Raw genomic sequence first — 24,068 nt, forward strand, 5'->3', positions numbered from 1 at the left:
AGAGGAAGGAGAATCGCTTGAAAGCAGGAGGTAGAGACTGCAGTGAGCCGAGATTGTGCATTGCACTCCAGCCTGGGCAACATGGGTGAAACTCCATCTCAAAAAAATAATAAATAATAAAAAATAAAAAAAAGTTTCTGTGTGATGTAGTCTCTGAAAAGGGTCTAGAAAGAAATAGAGAAAAATGTTATTGCATTTATTTATTTTTATTTTTATTTATTTTTTTGAGACAGAGTCTCGCTCTGTGGCCCAGGCTGGAGTGCAGTGGCATGATCCCCGCTCACTGCAACTCCCACCTCCCAGTTCAAGCAATTCACCTGCCTCAGCCTCCCAAGTAGCTGGGATTACAGACACATGCCACTACATCCGGCTAATTTTTTATATTTTTGGTAGAGAGGGGGTTTCGCCATTTTGGCCAGGCCAACTCCTAACCTCCAGTGATCCGCCCGCCTCAGTCTCTCAAAGTGCTGCGAGTACAAGCGTGAGCCACCATGCCCAGCCTGTTGTAGTTATTTCTGAGTAGTAGGCTTACTAGTAACTTCATTTTTAAAAAACTTTTTTCTATTTTCCACAATAAATATATGTCTTTTATAGTTACAAAAAAATGCATAAAATTTGATTAAGCTGACGGAGGCTAAATTTGAGTACTTTACATTCATTTAACAAGGATTTAAAATGTAAGGATCTATGATAATAAAGGCATAATATAATTAATTAGGAAAACATGATCTATAAGGTGCTTTTCTGAATATAAATGCATATTTGAATACAGTACAGGATGTTTAGAAACAATTTAGACAATTCAAATCTTCCACTTCTCAAAGTTTCCATCCTAAAACTTCCTATATTTTCAATGTAAACTTAAGACATATCTCTATTTAGAAGACAATTATGAATACAGAATGTGCTGTTCAATAAGTATGTAATTGGTGAATATTAATAGTGAGGTTAATATGCTCCCAGTGTCTTATACGTATTTATTGGATGAAGTATGCAAGTAAAATTCAGTCTGTTTTTTTTTTTGTTTTTTTTTTTTTGAGACGCAGGCTGGAGTGCAGTGGCGCGATCTCAGCTCACTGCAAGCTCTGCCTCCCAGGTTCACGCCATTCTGCCTCAGCCTCCCGAGTAGCTGGGAATACAGGTTTCCGCCACCATGCCCGGCTAATTAATTTTTTGTATTTTTAGTAAAGACGGGGTTTCACCGTATTAGCCAGGATGGTACCGATCTCCTGACTTCGTGATTCGCCCACCTTGGCCTCCCAAAGTGCTGGGATTACAGGCGTGAGCCACTGCGCCCGACCAAAGTTCAGTCTTATAAAGTATATCTTATTACCTCTCTGGAGTCACTTTTCTAACAACCATTGCTTGATAGGTGATGGCTTTCTTGTCTTTAAGGCCTGCATAACTAAAATCCGAAGGAATAACACCAAGTTTGATAGCTAAAAAACCAATTGCTTCAAACATTTCCAGGTTTTCCTTTCGTAGGGTAAAAGCTGAAACAAAAAAAAATCTTAGATCACAAAAAAAGCAGCTACCATATATCAATTACATTCTTAGTTAACAGATTAGTATAACGAATCGAACTATTAATGTAAGGAGGTTTTTTTTTTTTTTTTTTTTTGACGAAGTCTCACTCTGTCACCAGGCTGGAGTCCAGGGGCGTGATCTAGGCTCACTCCTCCGCCTCCTGGTTTCCGGCGATTCTCCTGCCTCAGCTTCCCCAGTACCTGGGACTACAGGCAAATGCCACCACGCCCAGCTCATTTTTGTATTTTTAGTAGGAACGGGGTTTCCCCATGTTGGCCAGGATGGTCTCGATCTCTTGGCCTCGTGATCCACCCACCTCTGCCTCCCAAAGTGCTGGGATTACAGGAGTGGGCCACCGTACCCAGCTGTAAGGAGTATTTTTTAATGAAAATATAAAATCAGCATGATCGATTTCAGCTGTTATTTTTAAACTGTTGGTTGGCTCATTGAAGGCTTACAGGCAAAAAAATCCAAATTCCTTAATTTGGTATTCATATCTGGCCCAAATCTACCTTTCCAGTCTCCAAGTGCACCACTTCCCTTCATATATCCTATAACCCTGCCACAGAGAACTTCTTGTAATCCCTGGATTAACTAGAGCCTTCAACAGTTTTGTACTTTCGTACATTTCAGTCCTCTAAAACATGAGTTCCCCTTGTGTGTTCATTGCAGCGCTATTCAGAATAGTAAAGATATGGAATCAACCTAAGTGCCCAACAACAGTGGATTCAACAAAGAAAATGTGGCTGGGTACAGTAGATGATGCCTGTAATCACAGCACTCTGGGAGGCTGAGGCAGAAAGATTCCAAGAGCAAACAATCTAAGACCAGACTGAGCAACATATGGAGACCCCATCTCTACGAAAAATTAAAAAGTTAGCTAGGTGTGGTAGCACATACCTGTCATCACAGCTACCCAGGAGGCTGAGGTGGGAAGACTGCTTGAGCCTAGGAGGTTGAGGCTGTAGCAAGCCACTATGGTGCCACTGCACTCCAGCCTGGGTGAAAGAGTGAGACCATGTCTCAAAGAAAAAAAAAGTGGTACATACACACCATGAAATACTACACAGCAAAAAAGAACAAAATCATGCCCTTTGCAGCAACATGGATGCAGCTAGAGGCCGTTATCCTAAGTGAATTAACAAAGGAACGGAAAACCAAATGCTGCATGTTCTCACTTATAAGTAGGAGCTAAACACTGGGTACACATGTACATAAAAATGGAAACAACAGACACTGGGGTATATAAGAGGTAGGAGGGAGGGAGGGCATAGGGCTGAAAAACTACGTATTGGGTACTATGCTCACTACCTGGGTGATGGGTTCAATCTATCCCAAATCTCAGCATCACACAATATACCCTTGTAACAAACCTGCACATGTACCCCTGAAACTAAAATAAAAATTGTAAAATAAAATATGTTCCTTCCATTTATTATTTGTCTTACTTCTATGCATTCTTGAAGGTCCAACAGCAGCAGCCATTCGCCCTGACAATTTTGGACATGTCATTCAAAAAGTTCAGCAATTTAAAAGAAATTCCCAACTTGTTTGAGATATCAGTTTGTTGCTGATAGTAGCCTAGGTGGATAAGCATTTTTTCACCCATAAAGATTTAGAATTTAGTATAGAAATATATTTAAGAGGATCAAATCCATGATATTGTGTTAATATTAATCTGTATCTACATAAAAGTTTATGCACTTGAATGTTTAAGAGAATGAAACTTGTAGTTCCAATTTAAAATATTTAATTGATTTACATTTGTCTTTTTACATTGAATCTTATTTAAGTTAGTAAGCAAAATGGGAACATTTACAAAATCTTAAGGCTCACTAAATGTATAAGTTTAATGTATAAGATTTATAACATTTTCTTAATTACTTGGAACAATTACATATTTAAAAAGAAAGTCAATTATACTGATTTTAAAATTCAATTTTAGAGACTTGCACTTTGAGCCATGTTGGAATAACTGATACCAGATGACCTGCCACTGTAAACAAATAGAAAACTGAACAAAATATATGAAACAGCCATTTTTAGAGACTGGAGAATAGGTACCACAAAACTGTAATCTAAAAGAAAAGAAAAGAAAAACGAGAGGAGTCCTAAAATACTCTAATTTTTTGCCTAGAAGTACATTCTGGAACATAGCACAGACAGAATCCAGGTAGAGCACAGGAGTTCTGCTGAATTAAGAGGGTAGATATTGGAATTCAGGAAGGCTGAGTGGGCTGGAATTCACAGGGAGAGTAAGAAAAAGAGAATTCACAGGGAGAGTAAGACAAAGTTTTGTCTGATAAGACAAAGCTTTGTAGAGGAGTTCCAGAAATCTACGTAAGTGGTTCCTTGAGTTTGTTGCTGATCAGTAATTTGTGCATGTCCAGGGTTAAATGCCATGTGTTATTTATTGTTACATAACAAGTCACCTCAAATCTTAGTGGCTTACAATATTCATGTATTGCCTATAGTTTCTGTGGATCAGGACTTCAAGAACACTTTGGTTTGGTGATTCTAGTTCAGGCTCTCCTGAGGTTGCATGCAGTTAGATGTGGCTAGGGCTGCAATTATTTAAAAGCCTGAAGAAAGTGGAGGATCCATTTCCAAAGGGGGCTCATTCACATGGCTGGAAGGTTGGTACTGGCTATCGGCATGAAGCTATAGTTCCTGTCCAAAGGGCTGTTTGAGTATCCTCACAGTACAGTAGCTAGCTTTCCCCAGAATGAGCAATCCAAGAACATGACAAGAAGTGTAATACTTTTGTGACGTAGCCTCAGAAGTCGTCTCACATCCACATTCTCCCTCAAATTCTTTCCAAGTTCCAAGGCTGAATGCTTCCAAAGCAAATATCATGTGTGCTTTATTGACCATTATATCCCATCCACTGGCAGACGAATGGGTAAACAAAATGTGGCATACACCTACCATGGGGTATTATTCAGCCTTAAAAGGGAAGGAAATTCTAACACGTGCTACAACAAGGATGAATGTCAAAAACATACTAAGTGAAATAAGCCCATTACAAAAAGACAAATACTGTATGATTCCACTTCTATGAGATACCTAGAGCTGTCTAATCCGTACAGACAGAATGAAAAATGGTAGTTCCCATTTTTCAGAGCTGGAGAGGAGGAGGGATTGTTTAATAAATATGGAGTTTTAGTTTGGGATGGTGAAAAAACTCTGGAGATGAATGGAGGTGATAGATGTACAACAATGTGAATGTCCTCAATGCCACTGATACTTAAAAATGATTAAGATGGTACACTTTATGTTATGCATATTTTAACATAATTTAAAATAAAAAATAAAAGGTTTTTTGAACCATCATTCCTCCTTTTAACATATGCCTCCAACTATTCACAAATTTAGAAAAACGAATTTAAACTAATACATAAAAGTTCTATAATTTTTTTACTCATTAACCCAAATTAATATTGTTAGAATTTCAAGTAGTATAAGATAAATAAAAATTCCTAGAGCTACTTAAATCACTCACCGTGTAAAGCTAGTGTTGTTTTTCCTTCAAAATGGATATATCTGTTAACACTTACTATATGCCTAATATTAAGTAACTGTTACATAGTAAACAATTTCATTATTTCTATTTTTTTTTTATTTTTTTTTGAGACGGAGTCTCGCTCTGTTGCCCAGGCTGGAGTGCAGTGGCCGGATCTCAGCTCACTGCAAGCTCCACCTCCCGGGTTCACGCCATTCTCCTGCCTCAGCCTCCCAAGTAGCTGGGACTACAGGCGCCCGCCACCTCGCCCAGCTAGTTTTTTTTTTTTGTATTTTTTAGTAGAGACGGGGTTTCACCGTGTTAGCCAGGATGGTCTCGATCTCCTGACCTCGTGATCCGCCTGTCTCGGCCTCCCAAAGTGCTGGGATTACAGGCTTGAGCCACCGCGCCCGGCCTCATTATTTCATTTAATTCTTAGAATATAATTGTGTGTCAGGCTTTCCTATTACCCCATTTTTCAAGTACAACCAAAAGTTATGAATTATTAAGTAACTTGCCCATAGTATTATTCTTCCCATTTTTACATTTATGAAATCAAATCTTAAAGACATTAAAAATTTCATAAGTCTTTTTGTGAACTAAAAGTCATAATATCAAATCAAACCCACATAGTTCCAATGTTCAAACTCGAATTTATTAAATATGATCATCTGAAACAGTTCCCATCCTTCAAGAAGAATTGAGGCCAGTTAAACCTAGTCAGCTGGACTTTTATAGTGAGAATTCATCAGTTCCAGCCACCCTAGGAATTAAACACAGACCCTAAAACAGTGATTCTCAAAATGTAGCAGACCAGGAAAAAAAGAGTCTGGAAGTTTGTGAAAGCCCCAGAATCAGAAACTGAGAATGGGGCTGTGAAATCTGTTTTAACAAGACCTTTTGATGATTATATGCATGCTAAAGTTTCAGAACATCTTGTCTAGATGACCAGCAGGACCAAGTTTTCAGGTTCCCTACCCAAGGTAGGGAAATATAATTTGTTTTGGATTACAAAGTATCTCTTTACTTTCCCAAGCACAGTAACTATATTCTTCTTATCTCTAAAAACTTAATTTTAATTGAGATTACTTCCAAAATATGAAATCAAGATTTACCTTCAATAAAACTTATTAAACACAAACCAACTGATTCAACTTTAGACATTTGTGAATAGGCTAATATAAATGCCTAGGTTATCAGTAAGGCTAATTTTTAAATTCAGTGTAATTTCAAAGGTTTTATCATCTTCCAGTAAGTAACAGAATAAATAAGAATTCCTAGAGTTGCTTAAATTGCTTATCAGCAGTTCCCCTCCCTAAAGGTAAAGCATGTATTCTTTGCAATCTCTCTAGCCAAGTCTATTCAATCCATTTTCACAATTTTAAATTTAACTAAGTTTATCCAAGAAAATGGATGATTATTTATTAAATTACCTGTATAAATAACATTCCCTTCTTGGCATTCAGGAAGAGGCCTTTTCCCACGCCTGTGTGCTTTTTCCCGAAATCTTACTGTTATCACTACATTCGGATTACCAGTACTGCAATTCATTTCAGAAAAAGATTTGGTTTCCACAAGGTTTCCAAACTTTTTGTTGACAAAATGGTGGACAGCTTTTCTGTGGTCTTTGTTTGCATCAGGTTTAAAGGTAAATTTGGAATTTTCTTTCTTCGCATCCAAATACTTAAAAAAGTTAAATGCTTCCTCTTCAGATACCAAATGACAAAGTTCTTTATACTCAAGATTTGGTTTTACAACAATTTCACTGTTTTTTCCTACAGTTATTAAAAATGGAAATTTCTGCCTAATGGCACTATGTAAACTAGCCCTCTGGTTTTTGTCAAGGATTCTGCCTATTGAGAATTCAAGAGGTAGTCCAATTAGCTCTCTTTCAGAAAGCCACTTCTCTTTTATATCACAGGCAAAATTATTCAGTAACTCATGAGTTTTTTCATCTAAAAAGGAGCTTAAAACATCAGCTTTTTCTTCACATTTGGAAGTTCCATCACTGATAGTATCTTCCTTTTCTGAACCAGACGGATGATTTTGGTCACCATCAGTGTACTTAACCAAAGTATTAACTTCTTGGTTTCTTCCATCTTCAAAGGACAGATTTTGAAGATCTAGTTTTGTTTTTTTGGGAAAATTATTTGGCTCAGGTTGTATTTCACTAATCTTGAAAATAGGCTCATTGATGGTCTTATTAACTAATTGTCCCTGTTCATCAATTTCAATAACAATAAAGTCACTTGGTGAGCTTTTTATAGTGCCATGAAATCCAATATGATCATTAAAGAAACACAAAGAACTAAACCTGATTCTATAATCTGTATCTTCTTCCATTCTTCTATAATAATGCCTAAAAAACAAAACAAAGAGGTGGTTAGTTAACAGAAAGAGAAATTATGGATGACCAGATAGGAATAGGTTTGCAGGATTTAGTTAATTCTGTCTCTCTTTTAATCCTGAGTCTTCTTAAATGGCATCGTTAATTTATAACTATATGTACATCCTGTGTACTTTGACTCTCCTATACCAAGCTGAAATAATAGGCAAACTATTTCTGGTATAGCTAAAGATTTGTTAACTTGTATCTTCACTCACTCCAGATTTGTACCTATTATCCAGGATTAAAATGAGTCAATTTTAAGTTTATCTTAAAAATATCATTTGTAGGCCCACAAGAAGAGGTGAGAACACAGGACTATAAAACAAAGATTTGTCCAAATTCCATTCCTGGAGTCTAAAATCTCCAGCTAATTCCAGAGAATATGTGGCTAAGTTTTCTTACATTATTAGTGGTTGGTGACAGGAGAGGTGACAAGAAGACAATAGGAAAACTGATGGGTAAATGAAGTTATAAATACAAATTTGTGATTTGATTATATTTCAAGGTAGGATTAAGTCAGTCCTGGGCCTTCTCTAATGCCCCCATTAGGACAAATAGAAGCTTTCAAGGTTGACCCAGAGGAAAGTTCTAACTATATCATTGGCATCAGACTGAAGAAACCTTACAGAGCTTCCTGGGAACACTACGCAAGAGAATAGTACTCTATCTCTCACCTTTCACACAAACCCATGGCTACCATAGGATATGGCGCTGCAGGAAAGATAAATTGCCCAGGGGCCCCCCTACTACTGAGTTCTGTGTTTACCCACATTCTCCAAGTAATTTATCATCATCTGGACCATCATCTCATATCTATAATGTATTCTACTATTCTGAACCAATTTAGCAAATCACATCCCTTCTCAATCCTTTCAATCATGCCATATAGAAATCACAACAAATTCTCCATATCCTAATTTCCTAAGGAAAATATAAGATATATTTATTTTCCTTAATTACTTAATTTCCTGTACAGTTCCCTCACTTTCTTGCCCTAATTGAAAGCTGGCTATTTTTTCAGGCTGCTTCTTCCTTAGTCCTCTCAAGTGAGGGCTATTTTTTCTTTCCCACTCATCTACCTTAGGACCTGGAGGCTGTAAATATTGTTCTATGTTTGTTACTGTTCCTTGCAAGCCATTTCTTCCTCTACTACTTCCAAAAAACCAATTCTTTTGAAGAGCCTGCTATTGGGCTTTACCATCTGCTGTCATACTCTCTCGGATCCCCAGACAACTCTGCTTCATTCACTGATCTCTGGCTCACTACCTTCTTATGCAACATGATTTTCATGATCATCTATATGGATCATCCATTCAATGTCTTGGACCCTCAAGTACTCAATCTCAACCTCAACCTCACACCTCTACTTCATCTTGGTCATCCACTGTCATGGTCATAACTTTGACTTTCTCATCTCCAAAAACTGCATTAACCTTAAGCATCTGATTTTTATCACTCCCACTGTCCTTCATCACACCTACTTTAATACTTCCATTCCAAAAACTTTTAGTTGTTGTGAAGGCCCCTAACTCCTGCTTCTACAACTAGCCCACAAACCAGCCAGAATGGTGTCTTAAAAGGTAAATTAAATCATATCACAATCCAGTTTAAAACCCTCTAATCACATTTGCAATATAATCCAAATTACTTACCCTGGCTTCCAAGGACGTCTAAGACTAGGGACCCTGTTTATTTTCCAAATTTTTTTGTGCCTTTACCCCCATTACCCGCTATACTCCAGCTACTCTGGCCTTCTTTAGTACTTTTGTGCTAACTGTTCCTGTTGTCTAAATTGTTCCCTCCCCAACCATATAGCTGCATCTTTTAGGATTCATGCCCTCAGAGAAGTTTTTCCTGGCCAATAATCTACAGGAACCTGCAAGTGATTTTTTTTTTGACACAAAGTCTCACTCTGTCACCGGACTGGAGTGCAGTGGCGCGATCTCGGCTCACTGCAACCTCTGCCTCCCGAGTTCAAGCGATTCTCCTGTCTCAGCCTCCGGAGTAGCTGGGACTACAGGGACGCGCCACCACGCCTGGCTAATTTTTGTATTTTTTTAGTAGAGACGGGTTTTCACCATATTGGCCAGGCTGGTCCCAAACTCCTGACCTTGTGATCCATCCGCCTCTGCCTCCCAAAGTGCTGGGATTACCGGCGTGAGCCACCGCGCCCAGCAAGTGATTCTCTTTCACAAAACCCTATTTAATTTTCTGCATAGCAGTTCTAGGTAAAGTTTTTCTTTATTATTTATTGTCTATCTCCTCCAAAGAGAATGTTAGTTCCACGTGAGGAGTAAGCTTGTCTGCCTTATTTACTACTGATGATCCCGTATTTTGAACAGTGTCAAGCACATGGTAGGTCTGCAATAAATACTATTGTTAAATAAATGAAAAAGCTAGTACAAAATAAGTGCTGTAGGAGTGAAGTGGAAGATAATTAGGAGAGGCATAATGCAAGAAGTGGCCATCTAAGTCCTCCAATAGTTCAAGAGATAGAAATGAGGCAGTGACCTCACAAGTAATGTACAAACAAAACATGCAACGTGTGAGAGAAAAACAAACAGTCCAGATACAGAGCAGTGGGGATGGGGAGGCAGGGAGAGTACTGTGCTGGAAAATGCAGCTGAGTTCGTACCAGATTATGGAAGATGTTGAATGCCCTGACAAGGACTTAGAGTCTATTGGGTGGTCAATGGATGGCTGTTAGTGTTTGAATAGAAAAGGGACACAATCCCAAAACAGGCTTTAGTAAGATGATTCTGATGGAAATGAGCAGGATGTATCCGACGGAGTAACAGTTAGAGGAGTTGAAAAACAAAACAGCATGGTCAAGAACATGGCTGTAGGGATTGGCTCTGAAAGAATAATGATCTTTTCTTTCTCCCAGAAAAATGGAGAAAGACAGACATTCTAAACAAGTGAAACAAGTAGGGAAACTTGGGTAGAATGTAATTCCAGCATTCTGGTAAAAGAGTGGAACCGAACTGGAGGGCAGCAAAGGAGCCCACATGGCGTTAAGCCTGAAGGTGCAGTGTTCCCATTCAACAGAGACTGCTCATGACAGTGTGGAGCGGGGTGCCGGAGGCGGGGGGGCCGGGGGGGAGTAGTGTGCTTGGCCCGTGTGAGGAATTCGTTGGCTGAAGAGGGATCCTGAGAAGGTATTAGAGATACTGAACCCAGTCCTGCTACTTAACTTCGCAGAACTAGGGCGTCGCTGCCCCCCAGCACGTCCAAAAGTGTCCCCGACAAGGCCAGCAACTCTACCTGATTTTTCTCCCTCCCCTAACTCTGCCTGTCCAAAGGCGCGACCCTAGCCCACGTCACCCTTCTTTGGGGGCAAAGGGTATGGATCGTTCAATGCCAATCTCGTCACCCCCCCGCATACAAGCCCACCATCGCGCAAGAAGCTCGACCCGTTCTACCTCGGTTCAGTGGAAAGCATTCATTTGCACAACGCTGTGCGCATGCCCGGAAGCCTTAAGCGTTTCAGCCTCCGACAGGGGCGTAATTAAAGGGGCAGGCGCCCACGTAAAGACGCGCCCTACGCAAGACACGGAGTTTCTCACTTTGTGGAGCCGCCTGAAGGCGCCAAGATGAAGCCATCGGGGAAGTGGGGAGGGGCCTGCCGGGTTGGCCCCGCCCCTCCGCGGCGCTTCCTAGTTCGGCTGGTTCTTCTGTCGCCGGCTTCAGCAGCCTGCTCCCGGGCAGGTAAGGCATTCCCCGCCTTCATGCCTCGGTCAAAGGTCGTCCGAGGTGCGCTTCCAGGTCTTGGCACCTCTGCCCCAGGGTTGCTGTGGTAGGTTGCGGAACGGAAATCTCTATCATCCGTGAGAAAAGTTAGAGAGGAAGTGGGTTCCGTGGACAGAGCTTACTCCAGAAGAAAGACTTGGGTAGGTCCCCGGGAATCAAGAAGTTCGTCGGCCCTGAGGAAGAGCCTGAGGCTTGGAGGGACGTCACTCAGCTGTTCTGGGGCGCAGTCGGACCTCAAGTTTCTCACCTCCCAGGCCCTGGGTTCCGTGAGCCCGATTGCGAAATGAAGAATCTTCCCCAGAACCAGGAAGTCAGGCCAGCACCTGACAGATGCCTGTGGCTCCGACAGCTCGCGGAGCCTCCACACGATTGTAATTCGCTTGTTTCTCCGGCCTCCAAGCTTCCAGGGAATTAGAAAGTGGAGGGGGCTTATGGGATCAGATGAGTACATTCGCAGATAGGGGAAAAAGTGTACCTGTCAGCTTGGAAGCCAGAGAGAGACAAAGGGATAAAAGCAAACCCTGTCCAGGTGCGGTGGCTCATGCCTGTAATCCCAGCACTTTGGGAGGCCGAGGCGGGCGGACACTTGAGGTCAGGAGTTCGAGACCAGCGTAGCCAACATGGTGAAACCCCGTCTCTACTAAGATACAAAAATTAGCTGACATGGTGGCGGGCGCCCGTAATCCCAGCTACTCCAGGGGCTGAGGCAGGAGAATCGCTTGAACCCGGGAGGCGGAGCTTGCAGTGAGCCAAGATCGCACCACTACACTCCACCCTAGGTAACAGAGGGAGACGACGTCTCAAAAGAAAAAAGAAAAAAAAAACAAAAAAACAAACCCTGGGAAAGCGAGAAAGCACTTTGAGCATTTAGAATGGAAAGAAACGGCGCTATTAGTGCTTCAAAAACGTAACTGCCCAAGGTCCCTTGTAAGCACAGGATATTAAAATCTGCCTTTTCCCTTTCTTGGAGTGGTCCTTGAAGAGGGCTATCAGGAAGTTCAAATTTCTTCTGTTTTCGTGCAAAGCGTTCGTTTGAAGTTTGCCTTCTACGTCTCCAAACTGAGCTTCTGATATTTCAGGCCGAACATGTTCCTTCCTCAGCTTTCTCCATCTCAGTAAATATCGGGAAACTTGGTTACGCCAAAAACCTTGGTGCTGTCTTCTCACTCTCCACATCAGCACATAGCTTTCTATTGGCTCCACCTCAGAATCCTAGGACTTATGCACTTGCTCTGCTACCACCCTTGTCCCAGCCTCCAGCCCCTCCCACCTGGCTTATTGGTAGGCTCTCCTAGATGCCTCTTTCTTGCTTCTCTGTCCTTACTCCAACATCCTTTACTCCCAGCAGCCCCGGTATCCTTCTAAGACATGAGTATAGAGCATGTCTTTCTTTTCTCAAAACTTCCAGCCTCTACATCTCACCCAGAGGATAAACAAAGTCAATGCAAAAACTCTAAGGCCCTTGGAGACCTGGCCCCTTTACCTTTCTAACCTCATCTGCTACTTGCCTGTTCCCACCTATGCAGTCTCACCATGTCCTTGCTGTTGCTCAGTGGGCTCATTTCCAACCTTTGCATTTACGTTTGCGTTTTGTCCGCAGACTTTTCCCAGATAGTCCAGTGGCTGGCTTTCTCCTTCTTTTTGACCTTTAATCAAATGGCACCTTCTTATTGAGGCTTCCTCTGACTACCCTATTTATAATTGCAACCCTTTCTCTGTTTCGTTTTGTTCTTTCATTTCACTTGGCACCATCTAACATACTATAGAGTTTATTTATTTGCTTATTGCCTGCCTTCCTCCATTAGAATATAAACTCCATGAGTTCGGGTTTTTGTTTGTTTGTTTGTGTTTTCTCTAATTTTCCTAATGCTTCATCTCCAGGGGCCTGGAGCAGTATCTAGCACATAGTAGACACTCAGTAAATATTTGGTGAGTCAGTGGTATTATATTTTGTTTCTTAAATATATGCAAAGCATTTTCAATTACTTACTGTTGTGTTGGATCAATGTTCAAGAAAGATGTGTTATGTTTAATTTATGGTACACCAGCACATATCCCAGTTTGTAATAGGCAGCCCTATGTAATTTAATAGCTCTGGAAGGCCTCACCAGCTTTTGTTCATAATGATGATGTTAAAGTATCTAAAAATAAAGATTAATGGTTATACAGCATATTTTGCTAAGAATATATGGAAGTAAATAGTGTATTTTAGAAAGGATATAAATATATTAAAAGTACCATGGTTGATCAAATAAGACTGCCAGGGCCGGGCACGGTGGCTCTAGCCTGTAATCCCAGCACTTTGGGAGGCTGAGACGGGCGGATCACAAGGTCAGGAGATCGAGACCATCCTGGCTAACACGGTGAAACCCTGTCTCTACTAAAAAATACAAAAAACTAGCCGGGCGAGGTGGCGGCACCTGTAGTCCCAGCTACTCGGGAGGCTGAGGCAGGAGAATGGCGTGAACCCGGGAGACGGAGCTTGCAGTGAGCTGAGATCCGGCCACTGCACTCCAGCCTGGGCGGCAGAGAGAGACTCCGTCTCAAAAAAAAAAAAAAAAAAGACTGCCACCATCTCAAAAACTTAGTTATTTTCTCAGACTTGTTATTTGTACCCTTTCAGTAGCTCCTCATTACTGTTCTGGAAATTGAACCTAAATACAACTGTGCACATATCTTTAAAAAAAAAAAGTGATATAAGAATAATTTCTGCCAGAAAATAATAATTGCTCCTTTTTTTTTTTTTTGACCACCTATTATGTGACAAGATTTGGCCCTTTGCATGTGTTGATTTTAATTCTTACAGCAATTCTTAGATATTACTATCTCTGTTTTTCAGATAAAGAAAAGCAAGGTCCAGAGAAATATAATTACTAACTCTGGTCACAGTTGGCTTTAGTTAGAACTTAGGCCTGTGCAACCTCAAAGTTCATCTTCCCTCCACCGCTGCACAATCTTTTCCTCTGATCAAAGTGCTAATGAAGCAGTCTTAAAACTTTATTAACACATTTGACAAGAATCTTTTGCCCTCCTGTTTTGAGCACAGTACTTTGTTTGGGAAGGCATTGGATTCCATAAGCAGGTGCTGATTTTAATATATTTCTCAATCACCACCCCACCTTTTATACTTGTCTGAGTTGTCTTATTTGAAAATATGAATGGGATTTCTTTACTATGAGAGTTAGTGGTAAGACGAAACAGTCATGAAGGTATTTAATTATTTATTTGTAAGCAAAGCCTCCTGTATGAATCCTAAGTGTACTAAGGTAAATCTTGAACAGTTTGAAAGAGATGACACTTTTAAAGTTTTTTTGCACAGTGTGTTTTCATTATTGAAAATTCAGAAAAGCAAAACGAAAACAAAACTATCATAAAAGTCATCACCAAGGGATAACCACTGTTAATATTTTGGCTTATGTTCTTGTAAGTATGTGGTTGGGAGTGGTATATGAATGTACATTTAAAGTAAAATTTTAATTTCTGGGATTTTGAACTTCTGGGCACATGTGTGGAAGAGTTGGCAGAAGGCCTTTTTCCTAGTATCCCTACACTCATCACCTCTGCTGGAAGCCTGGGTGCAGGAGAGCTACCAAATTTATCCCTGGCCTTTAGATAGTCTGGGTTTTTTCCTCAGTTCCTTGTATTTAGCTCTAATTTATAAGACTACTAAGCAGTTCTATCTTTTCTAGCTTCGTCAGTCATGTTGTACCTTACAGTAGAGAGAAATCTTAATAAGGAAAAATAACTTGAAGAGAGCAACTGCAGAGTCTATAGGTAACCTAGATACAATTTCTTAATTAAAATTTAAAAATCCTCAGCCTTTCATTCAACACAAATGTCGTGAGTCGTTGCTGAGGTGAATTTGGTTGGGTCCCAGCCAGGAGAGCACCCGTCTAACAGAGAAAGCAGATACGTAAACAGTAAAACATAATAATTATTAGAACAGAAGAATGACTAGGTGACATTTTGGAGCAAAAGAGATGACAATCAGGGGAAGCTAACAGTGCCTTTTGAATTGGGCTTGAAGGAATAATAGGCATTTACCAGGGGGCCTTTAAGGTACATGGGCTATTCTTTTACCTGGCCCTAGATGACTTCACTTCCTGTTTCACAGAAAAAAATACCACTATGTGGGAACTCTTCTCCCTTCAAATATATCTGTATTTAAACCTCTGCGTCCTTCTTTCTAGATTCAAAAGAGACTTCTCTCTATTCAAGGCTGATTTCTTCACCTGTATGCTTTTCATTATCCCATTTGTATTGCCAAACAACTTAAGTCTTAAACCCTTAACACCAACAGTTCTCAAAGTCTGGTTGGAGTCCCTAATGCTCTTTCAGGAGATTTATAACGTCAAAATCATGTATAGTTAAAAGATTCATTCAGAGTGCAATGGATTTTAATGTTCCAAGTTAATTTATACAGCTTCAGATTCCACATTGCAGCTTACCTTTAGGAAGTTATTTCTTTCAAATTTTAGTGTAGTATCAAAGAGAAATATCTACTAGTTTGTGAAAAGGCTATTAAAATACACCTTTCTTTGTAACTATATGTCTGTGTGAAGCTGGATTTTCTTCGTATACATCAACCAAAACAATATACTGCAGTGGGTTGAGTGCAGAAGCAGATATAAGAATTTGGCCCTCTTCTATTAAGTTAAATATTGAAGAGATTAACAAAACCTTAAAACAATGTTACTCTTCTGTTTTTGAGGAAAAGGTAGTTATTTTTATTAAGATATATATGCTAACATGTATATTTATGATTATTTTAAATGAATTAATAAGTAATTTTTAAATTTCTCAGCATCAATTTAATATGGTAAATATTGGTAGATATAACCAACATAAACAAAAGCCCTTTGGGGTCTACAATCGTTTTTAAGAGGGTAAAAGGTCCTGAGACCAAATTTGAAAACTGCTATTCTCTTGCATGCTCTCCTCCCTCTCTCTCCCTACCCCTCCACCCTTGTTTTCCCTCTGCTCACACTCCTCTCTCTTTCTCCTTCCCTTCATAATGAGTCTTCTTGGAAAATCTGTTTTTGCCATTCACTCACTTTTTCACTATAGCTGTTCCCAAGTCACCAATGGCCTTCTGATTTCAGAGTCTAACATCTCCATCAGTGTCTATTTGACCTCTCTGAGTCTTTTGTACCAACCTGCCGCCTTTTCTAGAAGTCTCTGGTATGCCACTGTCCTGTTTTTTTTTCTTGCCTTCATGACTAAGCAGTATTTTTTAAAATTCTTCTTTCACATCATTCCTTTCCATTCTAAGCATTCCTAATAGACAACTTCATTTTATTGTTGTTTCAACCGTATATATGTTGCTCTTAATTTGTATGAGGGCATTTCAAAAAGTTTGTGGAAAAATTGAATTAAAAGATAAAAAATGTAAACTTTGACTCAGCGCTATGGCTCATCCCTGTAATCCCAGCACTTTGGGAGGCCAAGGTGGGCAGATCACCTGAGGTCAGGAGTTCAAGATCAGCCTGGCCAACATGGTGAAACCCCATCTCTACCAAAAATACAAAAATTAGCTGGGTGTTGTGGTGCATACCTGTAATCCCAGCTACTTGGGAGGCTGAGGCAGGAGAATCGCTTGAACCTGGGAGGCAGAGGTTGCAGTAAGCAAAGATTGCATCACTGCACTATAACCTGGATGACAGAGCGAGACTCAGAAAACAAAAAACTGTAAACTTTATTTCTGAACATAAGCTCCATGAAGTTCAAGGCACTTTTGTAAGTGATAACACCAGCCATATGGGCCATCCCTAAAGAACTGAGAGTCCTGGGAATTTAACCATGTCAATAAAGTCTTTTTACATTATTAACTGAAGAAAAATGGGTGCCCTATGAAGAGTTTTCAAGATTAGGAAACAGAAGTCAGAAGGAGACAAATCAGGACTGTAAAGTGGATGCCTGATGATTTCCAGTTGATACTCACAGAATTGCCCTTATTTGATGAAAGAAAAGAGGAGGGGCATTGTTGTGATGGAGAAGGACTCTATGGTGAAGCTTTCCCAGGCGTTTTTCTGCTAAACATTTGACTAAAGCTTTAGCAGAAAAGCTTTAGTTTAGAAACATTTAGAAAAGCTACTGTTTCTCAAAAACACTCTCTAATAAGCAGATGTTACCATTCTTTTTACCTCCAGAAAGTCAACAAGCAAAAATACCTTGAGCATCCCAAAAAGCTGTGGTCATGCCCTTGCTTTTGACTGTCTGCATTTGCTTTGATTGGACCGCTGCCGTTCTGGGGGAGCCATTGCTTTGATTGTGCTTTAAGATCATACTCGTAAAGTCATGTTTCATCTCCTGTTACAATTTTTTGAGGAAATGCTTTAGGATCTTGATCCCACTTGTTTAAAATTTCCATTGAAAGCTCTGCTGTCATCTGCAGCTGATCTGGGTGCAACAGTTTGGGCAGCCATCAAGTGGAAAATTTGCTCAACTTTTATTTTCAGTCAGAATTGTATAGGCTGAATTAGTTGTCTATGGTGTTCGCTGTTGGTTCTGCTATTAATTATAGGTACTCTTCATTTAGGGCACGAACCAGGTGAATGTTTTCCTCAAAAATTGATGTGGATGGTCTGCTGCAGCAGGCTTCATCTTCAACATCATCTCATCCCTTAAAATGAGTTACTGATTTGTATGCTGCTGATTTTCTTGGGGGCATCGTCCCCATCAATAAAGCATCAGTGATTTCACCATTCTTCCAACCAACCTCCATATAAATGTGGTGTTTTTTCTTGCTTCACTTTTAGCAGAATTCATGTTGCTGTGGTAGAGGTTCTTTTCAAACTGTCTTACTCTTCTTAGTGCCTCAAACTAGATCCTGTTTAGACATGAATGATAAGTTAGTGTGAGTTTCTTTTGGAAATATGTTTTGCAAAAAAAAAATTTGAAATCCATGCATGGTTTTTGCATGATATGCATTTTCCATGAACTTTTTGAAAACCCCTCATATATGAGAATACTTACATAGTGAGCATTCTTTGCTGAAACCTCTCTCCTAAGCTCCATATCGCATATATAAGTACTTGGTATGAAGGCCCCTAGATGGTGCCAAAGGTAGATATTTCACATTTAACATGAGTCAAAAAATAAAAATAAAAACAAACAAACCAAAAAAACCATCTTTGTTCTATCTCCCTTTCTTGTAATTGGTCATCTCTAGTGAAATTGTTTTGATTTGGCCTCCTAAATGTTTTCATGTTTTACTTCTCCATTCCCATACCCTATACTTTTTCCAAGCTCTCATTTCTGCTCACCTGGATTATTGCAGAAGTTTTCAAACTAATTTTCTTGCCTCAATATACATCCCTTTAATTTTTATCCAGAGGAATCCACTTAACCATGTAAAATTATTTAACATCCCTCCTAAAAATCCTGAAGTGGCTCTCCTGTAACTTTTAGTTTATAAGTTCAAACTCTTTGTCTTAGCATATGAGGTACATGGTGATCTGGCCCTGCTACCTTTCCACCCTCATCTCTTCTCACTTAATCACAGGCATCCTATGGTGCAGCCATAGCAAGCTCTTTGCCTGAGACACACGTGCTCCCACCTTTTCCCATGCTATTCCCTCTGCCTGGAATTTTCTTTTGGGCTTATTCTCATTCCCTTTCATTCATCCTTCCAACCTCCCACTCCAGGCAAATCTGTCTTGATATCGCTCTCCAGACTGCCTCTGCTTGATGCCCTTTTTCTGGGCCCCATAACACTCTTGCAGCTTTTATCACTCTCTGTCACTGTTTGTATCCCATAGTATACTGAACAGCTTGGAAACAAAGATTTTCTCTTCTCTGTGCTCCCATTTGTTAGTACAAAGATTGACATAAATATTTGCTGAATGTATTCATGAATGAAAGGAAAGGAATAGTCTTTCTGAAAAGGAGAATGGCATGAACAATGCATTGTGTTATAAAAGCAGAGTCATATGGCATGGATTTTGGAGTCAGACATAAGTGTAAGTCCTGGATCTTTCACTTACCACCTTTGTAAAATAGAGATGATAAAACCGTACTGGGAAATAATTTAGTTACTGAACAACACCATTATCTACAGTGTGCAAGTCACTAGGTATATATTCATGAATAAAATTAGCATGGTCCTGAACTCATGGATCTTAAAATCTAATATGGGAGACAGTAAACAAGTAAACAAATAAATATATGATCACAAATACATTGTGCAATGATGAAAGATAATTAGGTGAAGGGCAGCTAGACCTATTTAGATGTGGTCAAAGAAGTCCAAAGAGAGGAAGTGAATACTAACGTAAAAGCCTATGATACAGAGAAGCTTTCGCTTTTTACTCTTTGATAGTTTTAGAATGTTGTTCCATATGAACACATTATTTACTCTAAAATTGTATTTTTTAAATATATATAGGGAAGCAAAAATAAGTGACATAAGAATATCTGAGTCTATTTGTCTTAATTGGAAGGAAAGATCATTTCCTATTGAGAATGAGGTACATGCAGAACAAATAAAATCCACATAGAAAGAAGCAAAGATATGAAATAGTCACTAAGGACAATGAGAGGAGACAAGTGGAAGGATTAATGGCAGTGTTAGGCCATTAATGTGGAAAGGGGGTTACCATAAATTTGTATTCACATCAGCAACTCTGGTGTACAAGTAAAATTGTTAGATTTATCCCTAGCTGCAGCTCTCCAGTGTGGAGTAGCAGAAGAAAAGGGGGACTACAGAAATAAAGATTCTGTCTAGAGAGTGACTGAAGTGGTGAAACACAGGTTTTGGCATAGTAGCAAATGAACTGTGGTCAGGCAGATCTCATGGACTCAAAAAATGTGCAGAGGTCAAGGAAAAGCAAGCTATGTGAACAGTGGGTGGGTGGACCCTATCTGTTAATGCTACACAAATCATTTCAGTACTTTTTTTTTCTTCTACCAAAGAACATTGCATAAATTTTTAATCGTAAATGAGTACTGATTGAGCAACATATATTAAATTGAAAGGTAAATGTTTTTATTAATAGATTTGATTTCTGAATATGCTAATTCTGATAGTTTATTGATATTACTGTTAAAAAGAATTGCTCTGGTAAGTGTTTTGCCCCTTTCTATAAATTATACTTGGAAAATATCAATGTCAAAAAAAAGTCCTCCGATTTTTATTGCTATTAATAGGTGGAAAAAGGAAGGAAACCTAGAGGATAATTGGACAAATGAATTACAATTTTAGTTTCATCTTAGGGTATCAGTGACTTGACTTTGGAATGTTTCTTTATTATGGTATAATCAGTTGCTGGCATTTCATATGATATAGCAAAGTGTGATGTAGAAGCTTACAGATGTCATCTCTAAAAGTACTATAAAATTTTAATGAGATTTTTCCATATTTTAGGAATAGAAGATGAACAAACCCATAACACCATCAACATATGTGCGCTGCCTCAATGTTGGACTGATTAGGAAGCTGTCAGATTTTATTGATCCTCAAGAAGGATGGAAGAAGTTAGCTGTAGCTATTAAGAAACCATCTGGTGATGATAGATACAATCAGTTTCACATAAGGTAACAGATAAAATTCTTGGTATTTGTAAATTCTTACATCACAATATGGAATGATTAATTGGTATAAGTACTGTCTAATGTGGCAGTTTAGAAAGTAAACCTCTATACTGTGGAGGAGACATTGGTAGTAAGTAACCTCTTTTTGGTTGTTCCTTTTGCAATTGTGTCTTATTTCTCCCATATGTCAATAGGGCTAATATTGTGATCTCTCAAATAAGCTTTCTGAGTTAGAATCAATATTCCCACCTTTGCTGTGGTTCCCAGTTTGGCAAGCCAAGTGAAGTTCAGTCTGCCTCACACCTCTCATTTCCAGATTGAAGGAAAATAAGAATGTTATAAGAATGTCTAGTAAAAATCTAGAGCTTAAACTTCAAAGTGTGTAAATCTCTAATGCACTCTAACAGTGTATTTTGGGAGTTTTTCAATTTGACATTTTAAAGTTGTTGCTTACAAGTGTACACTTCTGTGAACAGAATTCTTAAATCTTAGCCAGGATTTCTCAGTGCTATCATCAGATAATTTCAATTTTTCCTCTTTACTCATCTCTGCTCGATTTAGTGTAAAATATGCATGCAGATTTTATTTTTGTTAGTCATTGCATTTAAAACCGATGTCAAAATGTTTCTTTGGTAGCAAAAGGAAAAGAAGACTCTTTGTTATTTTCAGCATTAACCTCGGAAAGAACCTAATAGCCTTAGCTCCCTTGCAGGAAATGTTTCTCATAAGAAAAGCGAACATGTTAAATTACTTGAAAGAAGCTTAAGTTTAAACTGTGTTAAGCCAATGTTTAAAGATAATTTTTTAATATTACTGTTAAAAACTTATGGAAGATAATTGGGGCAGTGGTGGCAGGAAGATAAAGCTCTTCTTTTTTTTTTTTTTTTTTTTTTTTTTCCTTTTTTCAAGACTCACTCCTGTGACAGAAAAAGCTCTTCTTTACAGAATACCTGCAAATAATTGTGAAAAGAATGGTAGAATGAGAAAAATACCTATTTGTAACCACCAATGAGTAACTGATTCTTGCAAGCTCATCACTGAACCTAAAAAGCATAAGGTGAAAGGTGATTGTTCTCATGCATATGAGCAGGATATGCACAAGATTTTAAAGTATTATAGGCTGGGCACAGTGGCTCATGCCTGTCATCCTAACACTTGAGGAGGCCGAGTTGGGCAGATTGCTTGAGCCCAGGAGTTCAAGACCAGCCTGGGCAACATGGTAAAATCCCATCTCTACAAAAAATTAGCTGGGCGTGGTAGTGCACGCCTGTAGTCCCGGCTACTTGGGAGGTTGAGGTGGGAGGATCACCTGAGCCCAGGAAGTGAAGGCTGCAGTGAGCCATGATCATGCCACTGCACTCCAGCCTGAGTGACAGAGCAAGACTCCCTCAATAGATAGATAAAAAGTATTGTACACAAATTACTTGTGAAGTATGAAAGGGAAGGGTACATTTTTAATGAGGAAATCTGAAGTACACTTCCTTTACCATGTGATCAAATTTTAGCACCAATAATAATGGTACAAAATGCCAATATGTACCCCTGGATGTGATACAATGGGAAGGGCACATTATACCTATGTAGTATTTCTACCAAAATGTTTCATCGGAATTTAATCATGAGAAAGTAGTCGGATACATCTAGGCTGTTAGACTCATTCTATGACATCTGGCCCATATTCTAAAATACACTCCCACAGACATAGATTGAAAGAGAGCATGCACAAGAGCCCAGATATGGCACAATTTTATCAGTTATTCAATTGGTGAATCTAGGTGAATGGTTGTTCATTCTATCATTTTTTCAACTTTTCTGTAAGTTTGAAATTTTTAAAAATCTTTAGAGGAAAAAGAAAAAAACAATATTGGTTAAATTTTTAAATGTTAACTTTTCAAAACTAATTTTTAATTTTAAAGAAATGGAATGGAAAGAAATGGGATGAAAGCCGACTTTGTGATTTTTTTTCAATTTAATTGAATTACAGTTAAGATTGAAGGAATAATTTCCTAAGTTTTTGTGTATTCTGTTTCTTTCATTAAGCAGGCAGATTTATTAAAAATTATATAGCTATCAGAGTCTTAAGTTATGTGGGAAGTAATATAACTAAGTAGATTGAGAATACACTCTTATGTCAAATGAGATCTGAATTTGGACCTCAACTTGGATCATCATATTGGCTGTGTGGCTATGGGCTTGTTACTCTACCTCTCCAAGCCTCGCTTTTTCACTAGTAAATTCGTATGATAATCATAATATCTTTGAACATGCTCATGTGTGTACATCCTGTAAACCACTAAGTAAATACCCCGTAAGTACCCAGTAGATTATTATCATCATCTTTGGCATCTTTTTTCCTCCTATTTTTCCTGTCTCTTTGTAATTCTTGCTGGTTCTCTTGTTGTCCCATTTCTTTAATGTCATAGGAGACGCTGTAGGCAAAACAGGGGCAGGGGAGATCAACACCTGTTTTCATATGACCTCAGTTTATAAATGCTATTGTTTGAATGTGTCCCCAAAAGTTCATGTGTTAGAAACTTAATATACCCATTGCAAAAGGGTTGAGAGGTGGGACCTTTAAAGGGCAGTTGGTCATGAGGGCTCTGCCCTTATGAGTGGATTAATGTTGTCATGGCAGGAGTGGCTTAGTTATCTTGGGAGTGGGTTTCTGATAGAAAGGTAAGTTAGGCCCTATTTTTCCTTCTCTCTCTCTCTCTCTCTCTCTCTCTCTTTTCTTTCTCTCTCACATGCACGTGTGCATGCTCTTTGCCCTTCTGCCCTTCCACCATGAGATGATGTAGCAAGAAGGCCCTAACCAGATGCAGCCTCTCGATCTTGGACTTCCCAGCCTCCAGAACCGTGAGCCAAATTAACTATTGTTTATAAATTACCCTGTCTGTGGTATTCTATTATTGCACTACAAAATGAACTAAGACAATAGACTAATTTTGTTTCTTTGTTACTTACTTTTAAGGAGATTTGAAGCATTACTTCAAACTGGAAAAAGTCCCACTTCTGAATTACTGTTTGACTGGGGCACCACAAATTGCACAGTTGGTGATCTTGTGGATCTTTTGATCCAAAATGAATTTTTTGCTCCTGCGAGTCTTTTGCTCCCAGGTAAACTGATTGTGACCAGGGTGTCCACAATTAGGGTGGAAAGACAAATGGCCAAAATAGAAATGTTTCTTCTTACTCTTACTTTTTCCTCCTGGTAGATGAAGTTTACATTTGAGAGTCCCTTTCTTTCTTTCAGCACTCCTCAACTCTTTAAAAAGCAGTACCGACAAAGGACACTGTGGACCCTGCTACTAAGGTGATAGAAGCTTTGTAAGAGTCAGATAGTTTTGTGCCAATAGGAAGTTTAGAAGG

The 24,068-nt window shown here is 39.1% G+C and overlaps 2 protein-coding genes across 4 annotated transcripts in view; one reads left to right on the forward strand and one right to left on the reverse strand.

The window, feature by feature from the left end:
• The window catches only part of PUS7L (pseudouridylate synthase 7 homolog (S. cerevisiae)-like), a 30,854-nt gene extending 19,926 nt beyond the window's left edge, over nt 1–10,928 (reverse strand). Inside the window, 4 exon segments of the mRNA XM_011999514.1 lie at nt 1,334–1,493; nt 6,463–7,104; nt 7,107–7,388; nt 10,841–10,928. Of these exon segments, the coding sequence (XP_011854904.1) occupies nt 1,334–1,493; nt 6,463–7,104; nt 7,107–7,128 (824 nt within the window). The 5' untranslated portion in view covers nt 7,129–7,388; nt 10,841–10,928.
• Nucleotides 10,929–11,059: 131 nt separating this feature from the next.
• Nucleotides 11,060–24,068, forward strand: part of IRAK4 (interleukin-1 receptor-associated kinase 4) — a 32,663-nt gene continuing 19,654 nt past the window's right edge. Inside the window, exons 1-5 of one of the 3 annotated variants that reach the window (XM_011999530.1) lie at nt 11,060–11,126; nt 13,050–13,097; nt 15,731–15,885; nt 20,533–20,702; nt 23,671–23,816. In XM_011999530.1, the coding sequence (XP_011854920.1) occupies nt 20,542–20,702; nt 23,671–23,816 (307 nt within the window). In that variant the 5' untranslated portion in view covers nt 11,060–11,126; nt 13,050–13,097; nt 15,731–15,885; nt 20,533–20,541. The remainder of the gene's footprint in view (nt 11,127–13,049; nt 13,098–15,730; nt 15,886–20,532; nt 20,703–23,670; nt 23,817–24,068) is intronic. The other 2 variants (XM_011999522.1, XM_011999535.1) reach the window with 2 other exon arrangements.

This window comes from Mandrillus leucophaeus, unplaced genomic scaffold (assembly GCF_000951045.1).
Source record: "Mandrillus leucophaeus isolate KB7577 unplaced genomic scaffold, Mleu.le_1.0 Scaffold1167, whole genome shotgun sequence".
Classification (NCBI taxonomy): Eukaryota; Metazoa; Chordata; class Mammalia; order Primates; family Cercopithecidae; genus Mandrillus; species Mandrillus leucophaeus.